This window comes from Perognathus longimembris, chromosome 8, assembly GCF_023159225.1.
Source record: "Perognathus longimembris pacificus isolate PPM17 chromosome 8, ASM2315922v1, whole genome shotgun sequence".
Taxonomy (NCBI): domain Eukaryota; kingdom Metazoa; phylum Chordata; class Mammalia; order Rodentia; family Heteromyidae; genus Perognathus; species Perognathus longimembris.
In genome coordinates this window covers 554,984-571,885 of record NC_063168.1, presented here as the reverse complement: position 1 = coordinate 571,885, position 16,902 = coordinate 554,984, and the positions used below count along the sequence as shown (strand labels likewise).

General features: G+C 44.3%; 1 protein-coding gene across 14 annotated transcripts in view; it reads left to right on the top strand.

The window, feature by feature from the left end:
* Inpp4a (inositol polyphosphate-4-phosphatase type I A) overlaps positions 1-16,902 on the top strand; it is an 86,114-nt gene that overhangs the window by 35,554 nt on the left and 33,658 nt on the right. For 6 of the 14 annotated variants that reach the window (XM_048352280.1, XM_048352274.1, XM_048352278.1 and 3 more), the window contains exons 5-14: positions 1,857-1,975; positions 3,538-3,654; positions 3,938-4,017; positions 4,996-5,107; positions 5,905-5,995; positions 6,476-6,623; positions 8,631-8,761; positions 10,735-10,839; positions 12,313-12,421; positions 14,706-14,723. In XM_048352280.1, the coding sequence (XP_048208237.1) occupies positions 1,857-1,975; positions 3,538-3,654; positions 3,938-4,017; positions 4,996-5,107; positions 5,905-5,995; positions 6,476-6,623; positions 8,631-8,761; positions 10,735-10,839; positions 12,313-12,421; positions 14,706-14,723 (1,030 nt within the window). Of the gene's footprint in view, positions 1-1,856; positions 1,976-3,537; positions 3,655-3,937; positions 4,018-4,995; positions 5,108-5,904; positions 5,996-6,475; positions 6,624-8,630; positions 8,762-10,734; positions 10,840-12,312; positions 12,422-14,705; positions 14,724-16,902 lie in introns of those variants that run through there. The other 8 variants (XM_048352283.1, XM_048352281.1, XM_048352275.1 and 5 more) reach the window with 4 other exon arrangements.

Below are 16,902 nucleotides of genomic sequence, written 5' to 3'. Positions count from 1 at the left end.
CTCAGCTGCTCAGCTGGTGCTCTCCCACTTAAGCCATGCTAACAGCCTGACTTTTTTTTTTTTCTGGTTAATTGGAAGTAGAGTCTCACAGACTTTTCTGCCCAGTTTGGCTTTGAACTGTGATCCTTAGGTCTTAGCCTCTATAGTAGCTAGGATTACAGATACAAGCCACTGGTGCCTGACTCAACAGTTTTTCAAGTGTTCTATTAAGCACAAATATATAAATTCTTGAAATATGAGGAGACAAGAAACATGAAACAGAAATAAGCAGTACAAATGCAGAGGGGGCTCTGGGTATTAGGGTTAATTTAGATGCAGGTGTTAAAATAACTTTTCTGTGTTTTAGTGTGTGGACTGACATAACAGAATATCATAGATGGGGTGGTTTCAGCAACAGAAATTTATTTCTCACAGTCTGGAGTCTGGAAATTCAAGGTCAAGATGCCAGCAGATATAGTGTCTGGTGAGAGCTGGCTTGCTGTCTTTGCAGATAACTGTCATATTGCATCCACATGTGACAGCAAGCAGAACAGAGGGAGCAAGTCCTCTTGTTTCAAGACAAGAAAAAAATGGAAAAGGGAGAGAGGAAAAGTTAGGCAGGGGAGACATAGAGAGAGGAAACAGTATAACAAACATGAGGCTGTCATTAGTTTTGTGCCCAAGAAGAAACAATTAGAAAAGTTAATAAAATACTGTAAATAAAAATAAAATGTTTCTAGATACATAATGAAACAGGACACACAAACACACACACACACCTCTTAGTAGCAATAACTAGACTGACTTCTGGTTTTATAACAGAAAAGATAGAAATCTAGAGACAATATATTTAAAGGTCTTACAGAAAATAATTACTTAGAGGCAATATCCTTGGAAATTCAGGTACAGGGAAGATATTTTGAAACAATAAAAGCTAAAAGACTAAAACAATAAAAATGGAAGAATGTGTCAGCCTCAGGCCCTTTAATAAGGAAACTTATTATTGATGGCATTCATAGTTTAATGACAGTGGGCTTTGTTTTTTCATAGTGCCTTTCATATTAGGGAGTGTGTTAGTGAAATGTAATATTTTTTCCTATAGGTCACTTCTGTGATATAAATATCTGAGACTTGTAATCTGTTTCAAAGTTTGATGCATTTTTCTAACTGAACTGGTTCTACAAGATATTGTTAGTTCTAAAAAGTAACTTTTAATAACTTTGCATTTGGTATAATTTTATAAGGAGAATAAACGCCATTAAGTTGTTGTTTTTTATTTTTACAAAAAAAGCTTTGTTTAATTTGCTGTAGGATTTTAAATTTAGGAGGGAGGAATGAGGGAGGAGGTAACATACAGTACAAGAAATGTATCCAGTGCCTAACGTATGAAACTGTAACCTCTCTGTACATCAGTTTGACAATAAAAATAAAAATAAGAATTTTAAATTTATTCTAGCATCCAGCCAGCCACACACTATGGCTTGTGGGGCACCAAACACTCAGCTGCACTAGCTGTGGGACACAGGCATGTAGAGCTGTCCTGAGACTCTGTGATCCCTAGGCTTAGTTTGGTAGAATTTCTTTAGTTATTAAGGTCCAGTTGTAGGGCATACAGTCAGTCCTGTCTGAGATGACTGGTTCTGTGTTCTATTCCTGCAACATGGAGAGCCAACCTTAATGCAGCCTTTTCCTGTACTGATTGTCCTCTATCTTGTGAAGTAGAAGGAGGAAAATTTTTAAATCTCCTCTCTGTGACGGCTGACAAATTGATCTTCTGATCCTTCCGAGTGTTACTTTTGTTTTTATTTTGTTTGGAGCAGATAAATTAGAATCCAGTCTACAATGATTAACATTTCTTTCCTAACTTCCTTTTATAGCTTGCAGTGAGTTGCATACTCCATCGCTAGATCGAAAACCGAATAGTTTTGTAGCGGTGAGCGTCACCACCCCTCCTCAGGCATTCTGGACAAAGCATGCGCAGACAGAGATCATTGAGGTGGGTGCTTTTGGTATCCTTTCCTTGAGGAAGCTGGAGTTGTGCTCACGTGTTACTCATAGCCCTTGTGAAATGCTGTGCAATTCCTAGGCATCTGTGGCTGTAATTATCATTATGTGAGTTGTTTTTCTAAAACAACAACTAAAAAAGAAAATGTAAGAAAATTTATCAGAAGTTAAAAGCAAAAAGCGTAATTTAAAAAAGTTTAGACCTGTGTCAGGCATGATAAAAAATAGGTCCTTTTTGAAATCCAAGGTCAGATTCAAGAACATTACTTCCAGAATGTCCTAGTGGATTGGGTTTATTTTTATCTTAGATGAAAGTCTTTATTCTACTTCATTTCTTGACAGAAATATATTTTTTCAAAGACTCACTTTCAATCGGTTTATTACCAAAGAACTGTTTCCTCAGTTCCTTTGCTTTCCCAGTTTCCAGATTCTTAGCAGAATACCTGTTTGGTCATTTTCTCTAAAGATGATCTGCTATTTATAGACCATATAGGCAAGTTTCTGAGGTAGAACTTGAAGTGAGAATTTATGATTACAGACATGATAGAGAGGGCACCAAGATGTCAGTCTAGGTTTTTAGTCTGAGGTGGCCTTCACCAAGGACAGCATGGGGAGAGGTTGGATCAAGGGAGTCCCCACCTAGCAACCCATCCCCAGGCAGAGCTGTCCAGGAGATAGTGAGACACTACATCTTAGGTTGTTGGGAGATCCCAGTCAAGAGTCCCCAACATTATCATAGGTACAAACAGGACCGAATAACCATTATGCTTGAGAAAGGGTATATAAATATTAAGGAATTTTGTGAGCAGGGCTATGCTACCAGGAAATAGCTACCTTTGATCTAGAAACTAGCAGCCAGTCCTGGATAACTTTTAAAAAGTTAGCTTCAATTAGTCCAAACACAAGGTTCTAGAAATAATAAGCAACTTAAGCCATTCTTTCCTATTTCATGTGCTTGTTTGTACATCTTAAAGAAACAGCCCCAAGTTATAGGTCCAAATATAGAATTTACAAAGATGTAACACTAAGAATATACTTGGACATTGAACACATTTCAGTTTTAGAAAGTTTTTCTTCTTTGTATGGTACCCTTAGAAATGAGTCCCCAGCACAGCTCATGTAGTGAGCCTGTTGGTTGTGTCTGGGTCTGTAACATTCTAGGTCAGACTACATTTTTCTCTTTTGGAAAAGGTTTTTGCTTATATGCATCCACTTATGCCATCATTAGCATTTAGATGCCACACAAGTAAAAGTGTTGGTTGCTCATTTTTAAAATGTTAGTTTATGGGGCTGGGAATGTGGCGTAGCGGTAGAGTGTTTGCCTAGCATGCACGAAGCCCTGGGTTTGATTCCTCAGTACCACATAGGCAGAAAAGGCTGGAAGTGGTGCTGTGGCTCAAGAGGTAGAGTGCTAGCCTTGAGCAAAAAGAAGCCAGGGACAGTGCTCAGGCCCTGAGTCCAAGGCCCAGGACTGGCAAAATAAATAAATAAATAAAAAATTGTTAGTATATTTAAAAACAAATCTAGCTCTGATTGTATTCTTTTCTGTTCTAGGGAACCAACAATCCTATATTTCTAAGCAGTATTGCCTTCTTTCAAGACTCACTTATCAATCAGATGACACAAATCAAACTGTCTGTGTATGATGTCAAAGATAGATCTCAGGGAACAGTTAAGTAACATGGGATTCATGGGATTTTTTTTTCCTCTATAGATAGCAATCATTTGAGTGAGAATTGAGCACAAGAGTTACTTTACTACTGGCTCACAAATTAACTTATGTCTATAAACGTGTTTGTCTTTGGGATCTTTTTTTCTTTCTGAGCATCCATATTGCACTCCTGAGAGGAAGGTGGGAGGTGTGGTGAGAACTAGCCAGACTCCTGTGGGCCACAAAAATTGGACCAGAGGCAAAACAAGTGTGCTTATGCTGTATCTCCGTCCTCTTCCTCAGATGTATTTACTGGGCTCTGGAACATTCATTGTCAAAGATCTGCTCCAGGACAGGCATCACAGATTACATTTAACACTAAGGTTGGTATTCAGTTTTATTCCTTTGAAAGGATCTGGAATCAGGGGTCCAGGGACACATTGAGTAAGGCCTCATTCTTATTCTGAGAGAACACTCAGGCCCTTCCCAGAGAATGATCTGGAATGAGGCAGTGGTTGGTCTCTGAAGTGAGGCAAGATGAACCTCTCAACCCATCAGAGGGCCAGTCAGGATAGGAATGTGCATGGAAATGTCTGTAGGACAATGAGCCAGGAGTATCCATAGGAAATGTAAGCACAGCTGCAATTGGCTATCCTGTCTACTGACAGGACAAGCACCCTGCAGCGGTCCTTCGTGTATAGAGAACTTGATTCAGAAATCTTAGGTCAAGTGAGGGATCATGTGAGAGAAAGGGCTGCTTGAGAAAATATTTACGTAGATGTGCCAGAACTAAATCTAGTCGGGTCAGAGAAATGGACACCTTCATTTTAGGAAGAACCTAAAGATGGTTGAACAGATGGCACAGAAGGACTTTCTCAAGTTAGAGAACAGTGAGAGTGACAGAAAGTCATTTTTAAAAAAGGTAAGTAAATGGGATGACATACACATTTAGAAGTAGACTGAATCCGGCCTAAGGTGCAGCCAGCCATCACCTGCCCTGAGAGGGCCTGGAGGGGCATGAGCTGATCACCTCAGGATTAGCAAACGTCAGGAACTCCTAGGATGCCTCCGTTAAGCTAATCAAAGCTTGAGGGTGGGCCCTGGAAAATGTCCCTCTCAGCCCTGGCCTTGAGACATGTTCCCATCACCTTAGCACTTTCTAGGTAGAGTTGGTCCCAGGGGCTGGCTTGTTTGCTTTCCCACAAAGGTACATAACAGTGAGTGGTAACTGGTTGCTCAACTGGCTGGGCCTTGCTGCTCCAGGAACATAAAGGTACAGACAGGATGGTTGGGCTTTGAATTTAAGCAGAAAAAAGGTAATGGTCTCAGTGCAACTCATCAATACATGATGTTCATTGCAGGTCTGCAGAGAGTGACCGTGTAGGTAATATCACGGTAATTGGCTGGCAGATGGAGGAGAAGTCAGACCAGCAACCGCCTGTGACCCGGTCTGTGGACACAGTCAATGGAAGGGTAAGTAGACGTTCCTCCTCTCCCTCAGAAAGCCTTGTGGATCTACCCTTGTGAATACAGCTTCTGTACTGAGCAAAGGACAGAACCTGTTGCACCCCATGGAATACTCTGGTCCTCTCCAGGCATGGTTGCTAGTAGGTAGAAAAGACTCCTGCCCAGGCCCCTGAGACTACTGCTCTAGAGCCTTCCTCTGCTCCCTGCACCATACTGGCTACTTTTAATGAGCAGGAACAAGAAGACAGGAAGTTGGCCAGAGTGTGAGGAGTGGCATGCGAGTAAAGAGGCAATTGAGACCTGGGTCCTCCATTATATTCTGATAGTAACTGTCTCCCCTAAACATTGATATGTCCCAGTCACCTTGCATACTGCCTTCTTTTCGGCATCCTTTCCTTCCATCTCCCCTTTCCTTCTCTCCAGCATGCACCTTTACACATAGTCTCTCATAGACCACATGCCCTCAGATGAAAATTCTAATTTAAGAGCCCCAACACTAAGGAGTCATTGTTATAAAATACAAAGATACTTTGTTTCACTCAAAGTAAGCCCCAAACACTCTCCTGAGAAACCCTTGGCATCATTTTGCACATTAGAATTCTGAAACACAAGGTAAATGACTTAGAAGACATGGATGTGAGGAAATCTGGCCAGGTATGGAAAATGCTCAGTGTACTGAGTGGGGAATGAGTGTTGGTGGCTTGGGCAGCGTATTCGTTGTAGAGTTCTTGTATTATGCATGAGGTCTCCATTTCTATGAGCTCTGCAGTCACCTGAGTCTCAGATTTCTTGTGTTTTATTAGATGGTTCTGCCTGTTGATGAGAGCCTGACTGAGGCATTGGGGATCCGATCCAAATATGCTTCATTGCGAAAAGACACTTTACTGAAATCGGGTAAACAGCTTCCTCTGTTGGTACTCTTGCCACTCTTGTGAGTGTCCACCTAGTCCCATGGTCACTTCCTGCTCCTGCCGTCTGTGATTGTCATAGCCACATCCCAGTCATGATCTGTTTATGACTCATCAGTGCGCCATTCTTTCCGCAGCATAGGAATTAGCCATACCCTGAGGAAAAGGGGGTACCTTTCTTTTCATTCTTTCTTCTTTCATGTTGAATTCAGTGAGCGCCTCCCTACTTCAGCTTTTTGCACTTTAGAGTGAGTCATCTTCTGGGACAAGAAGATTGCATGTCATAGAGGAGGACCACCAGGTTTAGGCAGTGTATGGGGTTTGTTTTATGTGCTTAAACTCTCTTGAGAAGAATAGAGAGAGGACTTGATGGTGCTGGCATCGCTGAGAGCCTGCGTGGGAAGACCCACAGGCAGGTCTTTGGCCAGCTTACCCAGAGCCTCTCTCTCTTGCCTTCCTACCTCAGTGTTTGGAGGCGCCATCTGCCGCATGTACCGATTCCCAACCACTGATGGCAACCACCTGAGGATCCTGGAGCAGATGGCAGAAAGCGTGCTCTCCCTGCATGTACCCCGGCAATTTGTAAAGCTCCTGTTAGAAGAGGACGCAGCCAGGTGAGGCCTCATGGGAAGGGTGATCACCCACCACCCCATGACACATACCTTTTCCTTTCTAAGATGCAGTAGGCAAGGCAGGCTAGGCTGCAAACCCTCCCTCTGCTGCTTGCCTGTGGCCTTAGCTTGCCAGAGTCTCAGTAGTTCCTCTGTACTTGGATCCGTGATAAGGATTTCATTAGACATTGTGCTTGAAACCCCAGAGGTGTGCCTAATACGCAGTGCCTCTTCCAGTCTCCTCTCACATATCCTTCAGAATGTTACAGATAACTGATTATTCTTGAGTCATAGCTGCCCAGAAGTTTTCTAGGTTGAGGCACTTGTACTCTGGGTGGGCACCAGAAAAGGTCAGAAAGGGAGAGAGAAGGGAACCACTTCCAGGTGTGCTAGGGCAGTCAGTGTATGTCCAACATTGAAAGGGAGCTGGGCGGGAGCTGGGCTGGGCACAGTGGCTCACACCTGTAATCCTAGCTACTCAGGAGGCCGAGATCTCAGGTTCTTATCTCCAGTTGATCACCAAAAAGATGCAAGTGGAGCTGTGCCTTAAGTGGTAGAACAAAAAGCTCAAGGACAGTGTGCCCAGGCCCTGAAGTCAAGCCCCAGGACTCTCATTCCCACAGTACAGAAAGAAAAAGGAAGCTGGGGGAAGAGAGAGGAGAGGCAGTTCTTTGGGATATGGCAACATTAGCTGACCCCAGAGGCATCATGGACAGCCATGCGCAACACAGAGGCAAAGACCTCCGAAGAGAGTGGCTAACAGGAGAAAGGAGACAGGGTTCCTGTGCTCAGGATTGTCCTGAGGTCAGCAGACTGGTGGCTGGCAGGGGAGTGAGAATCTTGGTTTCACTGTAGCCCCACCTTCATTGGGTTTTATTTTACATTAGGTTTGCTACTTTAATAATAATAATAATAATATGACAAAACTTTAAGAAAGCCCTTTAAACAATTTAATAGATTCTTAAAAAGTTTTGTAAAATTGTTTTTAACATGTTTGACAAGAAATGTACTCACTACCTATGTATGTAACTGTAACTATACATCATCTTGACAATAAAATTAAATTAAAAAAAGACATAGAGCCCCGTGCTTTGTAAGCTATTTACTACAAGCAATCACTTAATGGTTGTAATGCTTACTGCTAAATATTTTTTAAAAATACATCTTGTGTTTGTGTTGTTTCGATTGTGCAGCTACTGTTGCTGAACTAAGAAGTTGATATTTCAGCTCTTACTCACAGCTTACATTTTTGCGGAGATAACTTGTCATTCTTTTATTCTTCCCCTGTCCTCCATGCCTTTGTCAAGCACACACATAGAAGACAAGACTAGAGCCGGGCTGTCTTCCTTGCATAGGCAGTGAAAGGAAGAACAGCCAAAGGTACCAGCTCCTAGTGGTCCTTTTCCCACTCCCCAAAATGATGACATCGAGTTCAGAGGGATTGATGACTATGGCAACCATTACTGAAGAGCCAGGTCTGGACTTTAGCCCAGCAGTAGGATAGGAGTAGAAAGCCTACACCTCATCAGAACCTCAGAAACAATGAGACACTGTCCTGACAGCCACTGAGGGGAGACGGGGAGGCACATGGAAAATGCCACCATGACTGCTACTGACATGTGTCTAGTACCTGTCTTCTGGACAGTCATACGTCATCCATCTTACTTAGCTTCAGGAAGGCTGTGCCAGTGGTGGTACCTGCAAGGTCACCAGGATACCACTCCAGAGCCACTTCCTGACAGCCTCTCTCCTCTCACTATTTCCACTGTTTCTCTTGAACATTCTCCTGAATTCCTGTTACAATCTTTCTTGGTGCATTTTCTCATGTGGTCTCTCTTTCAGGTAGCTGTTTGTCTGCCTTCCCCTCAGTTGCTCTTTGAGCTGGCTAACCTAGTTTATTCTGGTATCAATACTCCTTTCATGTGCATCTTGTTCTTTTAGTCAGGATTCCTGGATTTCTCTGAGCAGGTGAGCTATCCCCAAGGCCTGACAAGTGTGTCTTCTTTGCAGAGTGTGTGAGCTGGAGGAGTTGGGGGAGCTGTCCCCTTGCTGGGAAAGCCTCAGGCGCCAAATCATCACCCAGTACCAGACAGTTATCCTCACATACCAGGAGAACCTGACGGACCTTCATCAGTACAAAGGTGGGTATGGCCCATCCTCTCCAAGCATATGCACGCCCTACTTTCCTGGTCAGAGAGCTGGAGCCAAGGATCAGTCGCATACGGTCACTGACACTCCTGAGTGGGTTTTTAGAAACAGATTCCATATAGGAGTGAATTCTTTCAGATATACATTTTTAGATCTTAATTAAAAAGACAAATCAACGAGTTTGCACTGAAAGTCCTTCCTTTGTTCCCTCTTCCAACACACTCACTGCAGAATGAAATTCAGAGGAGACAGAGCCACAAACTATTAATAGTTCATGCAATACCTTCATCTGGCTTTAATATCACTGAAATGACCAAAAGGATATAGGCCATCTGCTTTGAGACGAAAAAGTTCTATAGGATTTCTGGTTTAATTATGCAGTTCTACTTTGTTGAGTACATAAATTGTCAGAGTAGAACTCTATATTTTAAGACTAAAAAGACAGTGAAGTATAAACACTGGCTTTTTTCCTTCTTTTTAAAAAATTTGCACTGCTGAGGATCAAACCCAGGGTCTTACACATGGTTGGCAAGTACTATTCCATTGAGCTACAGTCCTAGCTCTACATTCTTTGTTCTTGAGAGATGCCACTAGATTGTCAAAATTCTCAGATTAGATTTAGAAAACTGTTCTTAACGCTTTTCCCTTTTATTCCAAATAGAATGTATTTGGTTTTCATTTCTTGATTTATGGCTTTAACATTTCAAATGACTCCCTATCTTCTTATTCTGTCTTTCTTCTACCCTACGCCTTCCTTAAACTCTTTCAGGGTTTAAGGAAATAACATAAGGCCTTATTGTGGTTTGACACAGAATATGTAAACGTCCATAAACTTGGGTAAGAAGAAGCTAAAATATTATAGGTATGATAAGATGGTGGTATATGAGGTTGGCTTGATCCTGAAGAATAGGTCTAAGTGACGAATAAGTCTATGAGAAATGACAGCATTTGTCTGAAGGAGCAGTGCTGGACAAATGCTCCCTGGGTAAGTATGAAAGTCAAGCAACTGTAAGTTTTCTGAAGTAGACTTTCTCAGATGTCATCAACATCCAAATCCTCGGAGAGCCTTTAAAAAATCATGTCTGGCAGTCTTCACTTCTCACAGCACCTCTCTGTCTGCATTTTTCACCCACACAGCTGGTGTGAGCGCCACAGGGTGGGTATCAGGCCCTTGGAACAGCTCCTGTGACAAGACGGAGAGCATCGACTACTGGTGTGCACAGCGACAACCAGACTTCACTGTTTTATATGAGATGGAATGTTTATTTCCTCTACAGTCCTGTCATTTTAGTTCCTGGTTTGTTAGGTCTTGGTTCTTCAGTAGTTACAGATTCTGAATTCTGATTATAGAAGTAAGATTTTAGACACTAATTACAAAACATCATCCAGCCTTGTTACCCACACATGCATACACGAGGACATTTGTTTATTAGGTCTGTGTTCTGGAGGGCTGAAATCTGTTCTCTGTTGCATTTACTCATTTTGTTGGACCTGGGGTGATGAGCACACCTTTCATCACTTTTCAGAATTGAAAAGTGTTGTATTATAAAAACTGTTGTATTGCTCTAAGTGATACAGCTTCTCAGATCTTGGGTGAAGGCACTCTACAGTCAGGACAGGTGTTTCTGTCATGGACCTGTTTACTTTGTATAGTGGTGCTGACATTGTGCTACCCTAGATCACTTCTGTGTGTCAGGTCTTTGAGTTTTGAGCTGAGTCTTAGGAGGAGCTGGTTTTCCCTGCCTCTGTTTACCACCTAAGCACTCAGAATCAGTCTTGTCGCCGAAGAGTAGCCCCTCCAACTCACCATATAGAAATGGCATGTGTTCATGCACAAGTCAGAATTTTCTTAGCCATTGTTGTAGCATGCAGCCTACACACAACAGCAGAACTGAATAGTCACTTACCTTATTGTTGTTCATAATAAATGTTGATGACCTGTGTTTTCTTATGTTCCATTTCTTAGGTCCCTCTTTTAAAGCAAGTAGTTTGAAAGCAGATAAAAAGTTAGAATTTGTTCCCACAAACCTTCACATACAAAGGATGAGAGTTCAAGATGACGGAGGATCAGGTACCTATTTTTCTGTTCTTATAGTTGAATTATACTTCATTTTTCTTCTTCACTGTCTTTCTCTTTCTGCATACTTGGTTTTTGAGCTAGCTCACATCTGCCCCAGTTTTCCTACCACTGGGTGGCTTTGGGTGGAAATAAACACAAAACTTACCTCCCAGGTCCATCAAGATGACTTTTGTTAAAGAGCCCAAACCTGTGGGTGCTGGTGACTTATGTATGTAATCCTAGTTACTTGGGAGGCTGAGGAGTATGGTTGAGGACAGCCAGACAAGGAAAGTTCCTAAAACCCCATTATCATTTGGGTGTGGTTGTGTGCACCATTCATCCTAGCTTCATGGGAGCTGAGATTGGAAGGGTGGTGTCTCTACGCCAATCCCAGGTTAAAAAGTCCACAAGAGTGACTCTCTCTCTCTCTCTCTCTCTCTCGTTCTTGCTCTCGCTCTCGCTCTCCCTTTTGCTCTCTCTGTTGCTCTCTCGCTCTCGTTCTCATCCTGGGGCTTGGACTCAGGGCCTGAGCACCGTCCCTGGCTTTGTTTTGCTCAAGGATAGCACTCTACCACTTGAGGCACAGAGCCACTTCCAGCCTTTTCTGTTTATGTGGTGCTGAGGAATCGAACCCAGGGCTTCATGCATGCTAGGCAAGCACTCTACCGCTAAGCCACACTCCTAGCCTAAGACTCTCTCTTAATAGCTAACTGAGTACATGCCTGTCATTTCCATCTGGGAAGCCTAAAGTCGGCAGATCTCATCTAGATTTGCCCCTAGGTAGGAAGTGAGAAGAGAAGCTATCTCTAGTGCTGAAAAGAGCTAGTGCCATGTATCTCAGCAGTAGAATATCTACCTGCCAAACTTGAGGCCCTGAGCTTACTCCTGTACTATCAGATAAGAAAAGACCCTGGGCTATAATAAAAAGACACTCATACCTATAATCCTAACAGCTTAGCAGGCTGAAATCTGAGAACCAAGGTTTCAAAACTAGTTCAGGCAGACAGATCTATGGGATTTACCTGCAATTAGTAAGTCCCCGGTCCCCCACCCCCAAGTTCAAAGTGGAGGTGTGAATCAAGTAGTTTAGTACCAACCGTGAGCTAAACAGCCGAGCAAAGCTGGGTCCTGGAGTTCAAGACCTAATACCAACACCAAAATAAAATGATCCTTTTTCCAGCTTCTTTTTCTGTTTCTAAGTTTCCCATCAGTCATCCTTTCCCAGAAGGCATGGAAATGAGCATTTTGAATAGCTTCCTGCTGCCTCACATGGCTCCCCATCTGGAAACACCAGACTCTCTGCTGAGATGATGGTGCTGGACTCCAGCAGGTCTTCAAGTGGCCTAGGGTGTAAGATTAGGAACTAAAGGCTACTTGGATGTAGATTGGAGCCCACAATCCCAGAGTACTGTGCATATCATTGTAGCTGGCTGGCTTGTCTGCAGGCTCGAGTCTGGAGTAACAGGAGAACTTTCTATCATTTAGATCAGAATTATGATGTTGTCACCATTGGAGCACCAGCAGCACACTGCCAAGGTTTTAAGTCAGGAGGTCTCCGCAAAAAACTACACAAATTTGAAGAGACTAAGAAACAGTAAGTAGGAGGAGGGGTTTGTGGTCCTTGTACAGTTGTCTGATGCTTCTCAGTTTTTAAAAACAATTCAAAATATGAATGCAAAACATTCAGCTATTCGATCTGCTTTTGCGTGACAGAAGGGCTGCCTTATCAACCCTGTGCTGCTGCTGCTGCTGCTGGTGTGTGTGTGTGTGTGTGTGTGTGTGTGTGTGTGTGTGTGTGTCAGTGACAGTGACAGTGACAGTGACAGCTAGGTGGGTAATAAGGCTTCTCATTGATGGTGCCATCCTTTCAAAATGTGCAGCACACTGCAATCCAGCTCTGAGTGGTCAGGCAGAAGCCCTGTTGGACTCTGCTTGCTTAGTGTCCTTTGGAGTCCCTGGTTAGTTAGTGGAGCACCATAATCATATATTGTCCTTCGTTGAATGACAGCAGTGGTAAGCATTCCTAGTGTTGAAAAGATGCAGGAAGCTGCCTGGAGCTTCTGTCCTGAGTAGAAAATTTCCAGGGAGGCAGGATGGGGAAAGGTGTCTTAGATAAGGACATGCTAGATAAGTGCATGCAGTGAGAGAAAAGCTGAACAGAGGCCGGTCTCATGGCTAGCCTCCTCTGGGATGAGCTGAATACTGGCATCAGGGATACAGGCTAATAAGATCTAGGCATTGCCCTGGGGAGCTTAGGTTCCTGCCCAAGAGAAGTCAGATCAGCACACATCACTGGGGCAAACAGTACCTAGAACTAGCCAAAGAGGGTACTGGGAATATGGATCGGAGTATTGACCAAGACTTTTTTGGTGAGTGCCACAAATCCCAGCTATTGTACTAGACGTGCAGGAGGCATTCCCTGCTGATATTCGAGAAATCTGGCCACAATGGAAATAGATCAAGAGGGACAGATAAGCAGTGGGGATGATGAGTATAGGTGGTCCTGTGAGGACCTTGGACCAGCCATCGAGTTAGAGGAAGCAGCACGAAGTTCTCAGAGAGAATATGTGTGTGGGCTACTAGGGAAGATGGGCGTGAATAAAGCTGGTGGGATGGTGTGTGGAGAACATGAAAAGGCAGGACCAGGCAGTCCATCCCAGAAGGGAGAAGAGGAGCAAATGGGGTTGCAGGGATGTTTTAGAGGTAAGAAGGGACAATCTAAACTCTATGGAAACACTTCTGCAGAATATGATCTTAACAGGTTCTGATTTACCAATTGAGAATGGAATGCTTTGAGAGAGTGCTCGCCCAGAGAATCCTGAAAGATGGCCAGGTGAAGGAGAGCTATAGCACACATGGAGTGACAATGGGTCATTGCCCAGTTCTGCTGCCATAGCCAGGAGTCAAGACATTGCTTGAGAAAACTGACCATAAACTGAAGCTTGGAGGCGAAGACTAGATCTCTGGCTAGTCAGTGGCCAAGAGGGCTTGGGGGGGAGGGGGCTGTGAGAGAAAGCAGCATCCCTGACACGGGCAAGCCTGGATGCCTGAGCAGGAAGCATACGGAAGTACATTCTGAGACTTGACTCTTCAAAGGCTTGCCTAAGCGGTCCCGGGCTCACTCAGCTGAGTGAGCCCAGAGGATGGGAGAAGGGAGGAAGAATGAGATTCGCAGTGGAACCTCAGCATTTTCTGGGATGCCACCAGAAAGCCCACTTAACCTTGATTCATCCCTACCAAGCAGACAGACCAGATGATCCAACTTGCCTCAGTGTCCGTCTAGGGAACAGGAAGAAGATGAAACTTTCTACGCTGCGTGTCCTCCCCATCTCTGCACAGTCAGCCAGAAAGTGTGTATCTGTACCATTGCTTGTTGCTGTGTGGAGACAGTGAGTGTGTGATCTGATGTGGTGTGGGGGCCCTGAAGGAGAAAGCGTCTTCATTCCATGTGGCCAACAAGAGAGGCCTCCTGACTGTCTCTGTTCCCAGGAAGATGGATGTTGACACCATTACTCTCTATAGTAGCATAAGAACTGCCTATCTCCGCAAGTCCAGCTGTAGTGCTTTTCCAGTATGTTATGCAATTGTTTGTTTTACTTCCTGTTAGCCCTTGCAGGCAGGGTTCTCATCGTTGGAGCTTTCCTTTAAGGGCAGGTATTTCTCGCCTTCAGTGGGATGTCCTCTGTGGCTTGAGCACAGGCCAGGGCGTTGTTTGAGTAAATAAGCACATTGGGCTCTTAACTTCAGTTGTCCTTATAGTCATGGCCTTAAATAATTTAAAGCATCTTGACAAAAAATAACTTGGCTTTTAATATTTTGTTTTGTGTTTGGTGTTTGCTAACAAACTCCTAATATTTCATTTTGGTTCTTTTCTTTAGCAGTTTTGAGGAGTGTTGGTGAGTTTTCTGTCTGTGGAGAGAGTGTTTGTTGGTTCTTGCTCTCATGCAGAGAAAGCCGATGCTGTTCCCCACCCTGCCAGGGAGTTGCTTTATCCCTGGTGCCACGTGCTCCAAGTTACTGAGCTCTCCGTTCCAACTGCAATGTTCTTTGATAATGAATAGCCACTCTGAAGCCTACTGCTGTCTTCCAAACCTGACAGAAGCTTATTATTATGCTAGCTTTAAAAATAGGACCTACTTCTGTTTCTTCTAGAATGTAGAGTAGCCCAGGCCAGTGTGCTAGGATGTCACATCAGCCCCCCAGTGTGGTATTAGAAGCCCCTTTCTGGTTTCTTCCACAAGAACCTTGAGGACTTTCAGCTTTCACTTCACCCTCCCTCTGTACTGATGAACTCAGCTTATGTTTTCATTCCACTTATTAGCATTAGATGGCAGCCAGAGGCTACCATGTCTGGACCTAGGCTTCCTTTCCCTAGCCCCAGGTCCAGAACGAGGGCTCCACGGTGGCATTTCACTTAGAGGCTGCTGTGGCCATTGGGAAATGCTGGCCCCTTTGAGTGACTCATGAACTGTGGCTGGGCCCTACCTCAGGTGCCAGGACTCCACTGGCTTCATCTGGTGGTAGGAATTCCTGAGGACCCCAGTACACCCAGGGCAAGACCCCTCAGGCTTTCCCCGGAGAGCAAGGGAGGATATCTGGGAAGGGCTCCTGCTGCCTCTGCCTCAGTGAGGAAATGCATAGCTATTGTGCAGGCTCCCTCCCTGAGGACTTAAGGAAGGCTCTGCCTTTCCAATAGCAGGATGAATCAAGCTCCAAGGGGTTGGATCTGAAGGATGTGGCCGTGGAAAACAGAGTCAAAGGCACAGCTGCTCCTTGGGAAGTCCAGCCCCAATGTTTTAAGTGAACCTTATCCGGAAAGCTCTCCAAGTTTCCTTTTAACTGAAGAGACTAGACATTTTATAGCCTAGCTGGGACCTGGTTACCTCAGCCCTCCATCCTTTTTAATCTAGAAGCTATTCCTGAGACAGGTGGGGAGGAAGGACATTTCTGCCTGGAAGACAGACAGAATTTCTGCCATGAGGATTACATCCCAGGCTGAGAGCAACTGGGCCCCTGTGTGGGACTGACCTCCGTGGGGGTGGAGTCTCCACAGTGTCCAGAGTGACCACTGCTCGCCCATTGGCAGCCAGTCTGGCCCACACCCAACTGCTCTACCTTTACATTTACTTGTACCTGAAGTTTAGTGCCCAAGTCCACTCGGAGCAGGTCAGAGTCAGTGGGCCTTGTGGGGGCCTAATGCAAAGCCCCCAAACCACTGCCTCCTGGGGCTGCCTCAAGAAAAGCTAGTTAGCCCAGGTAGTAGGACTGAGGGGCCCCCTCCCTGAAGCTAAGCCTTTCTATGAAGGTCTGTGATGCCAGGCAGTAAATCCTGTGTACCCCATCCCACCTCTTTGTGTGGCTGCCTGTTTTTAAAACTAGATATTAAGCACATGTGCTTGTGGATTCCTGTCATCCCTGCACGGCAGCTCTTTGAAATCAGTCTCTCTTTTTTTTTTTTTTTTTCTTGCCAGTCCTGGGCCTTGGACTCAGGGCCTGAGCACTGTCCTTGGCTTCTTTTTGCTCAAGGCTAACACTCTGCCACTGGAGCCACAGCGCCACTTCTGGCCATTTTCTATATATGTGGTGCTGGGGAATTGAACCTAGGGCTTCATGTATATGAGGCAAGCACTCTTGCCACTAGGCCATATTCCCAGCCCACGGCAGCTCTTTGAAATTTACCCTTTCTCAACCTTACCACATGCTTCCTAAGATCAGACCCAAGTGCTTTTGTTAGGAAATGGCTTGTCAGAGCACAGGGGCATGCCTTGAGGTGGGTATGTACCTGTTTGCTGTGTGCACAACTATATACATATATATATATATATATATATACATACATACATACATACATACATATATATACATATATATATACACAAAAGTAGATATGTCTACAGCACATACTCCATTCCCTATGGACTCTAACTATTGAGAGGCTGGGAAGAATAAGTTGTAAAATTTTTACCCTGAGACATAGTTTTCCGGACTCCACTGCTGTGTGTGGTAGCTATTCATTTGGAAGAGTGATTGCAGGTTGGACGGCAGCTGGGAGCCCTCGGTGCTGTGGGTAACATG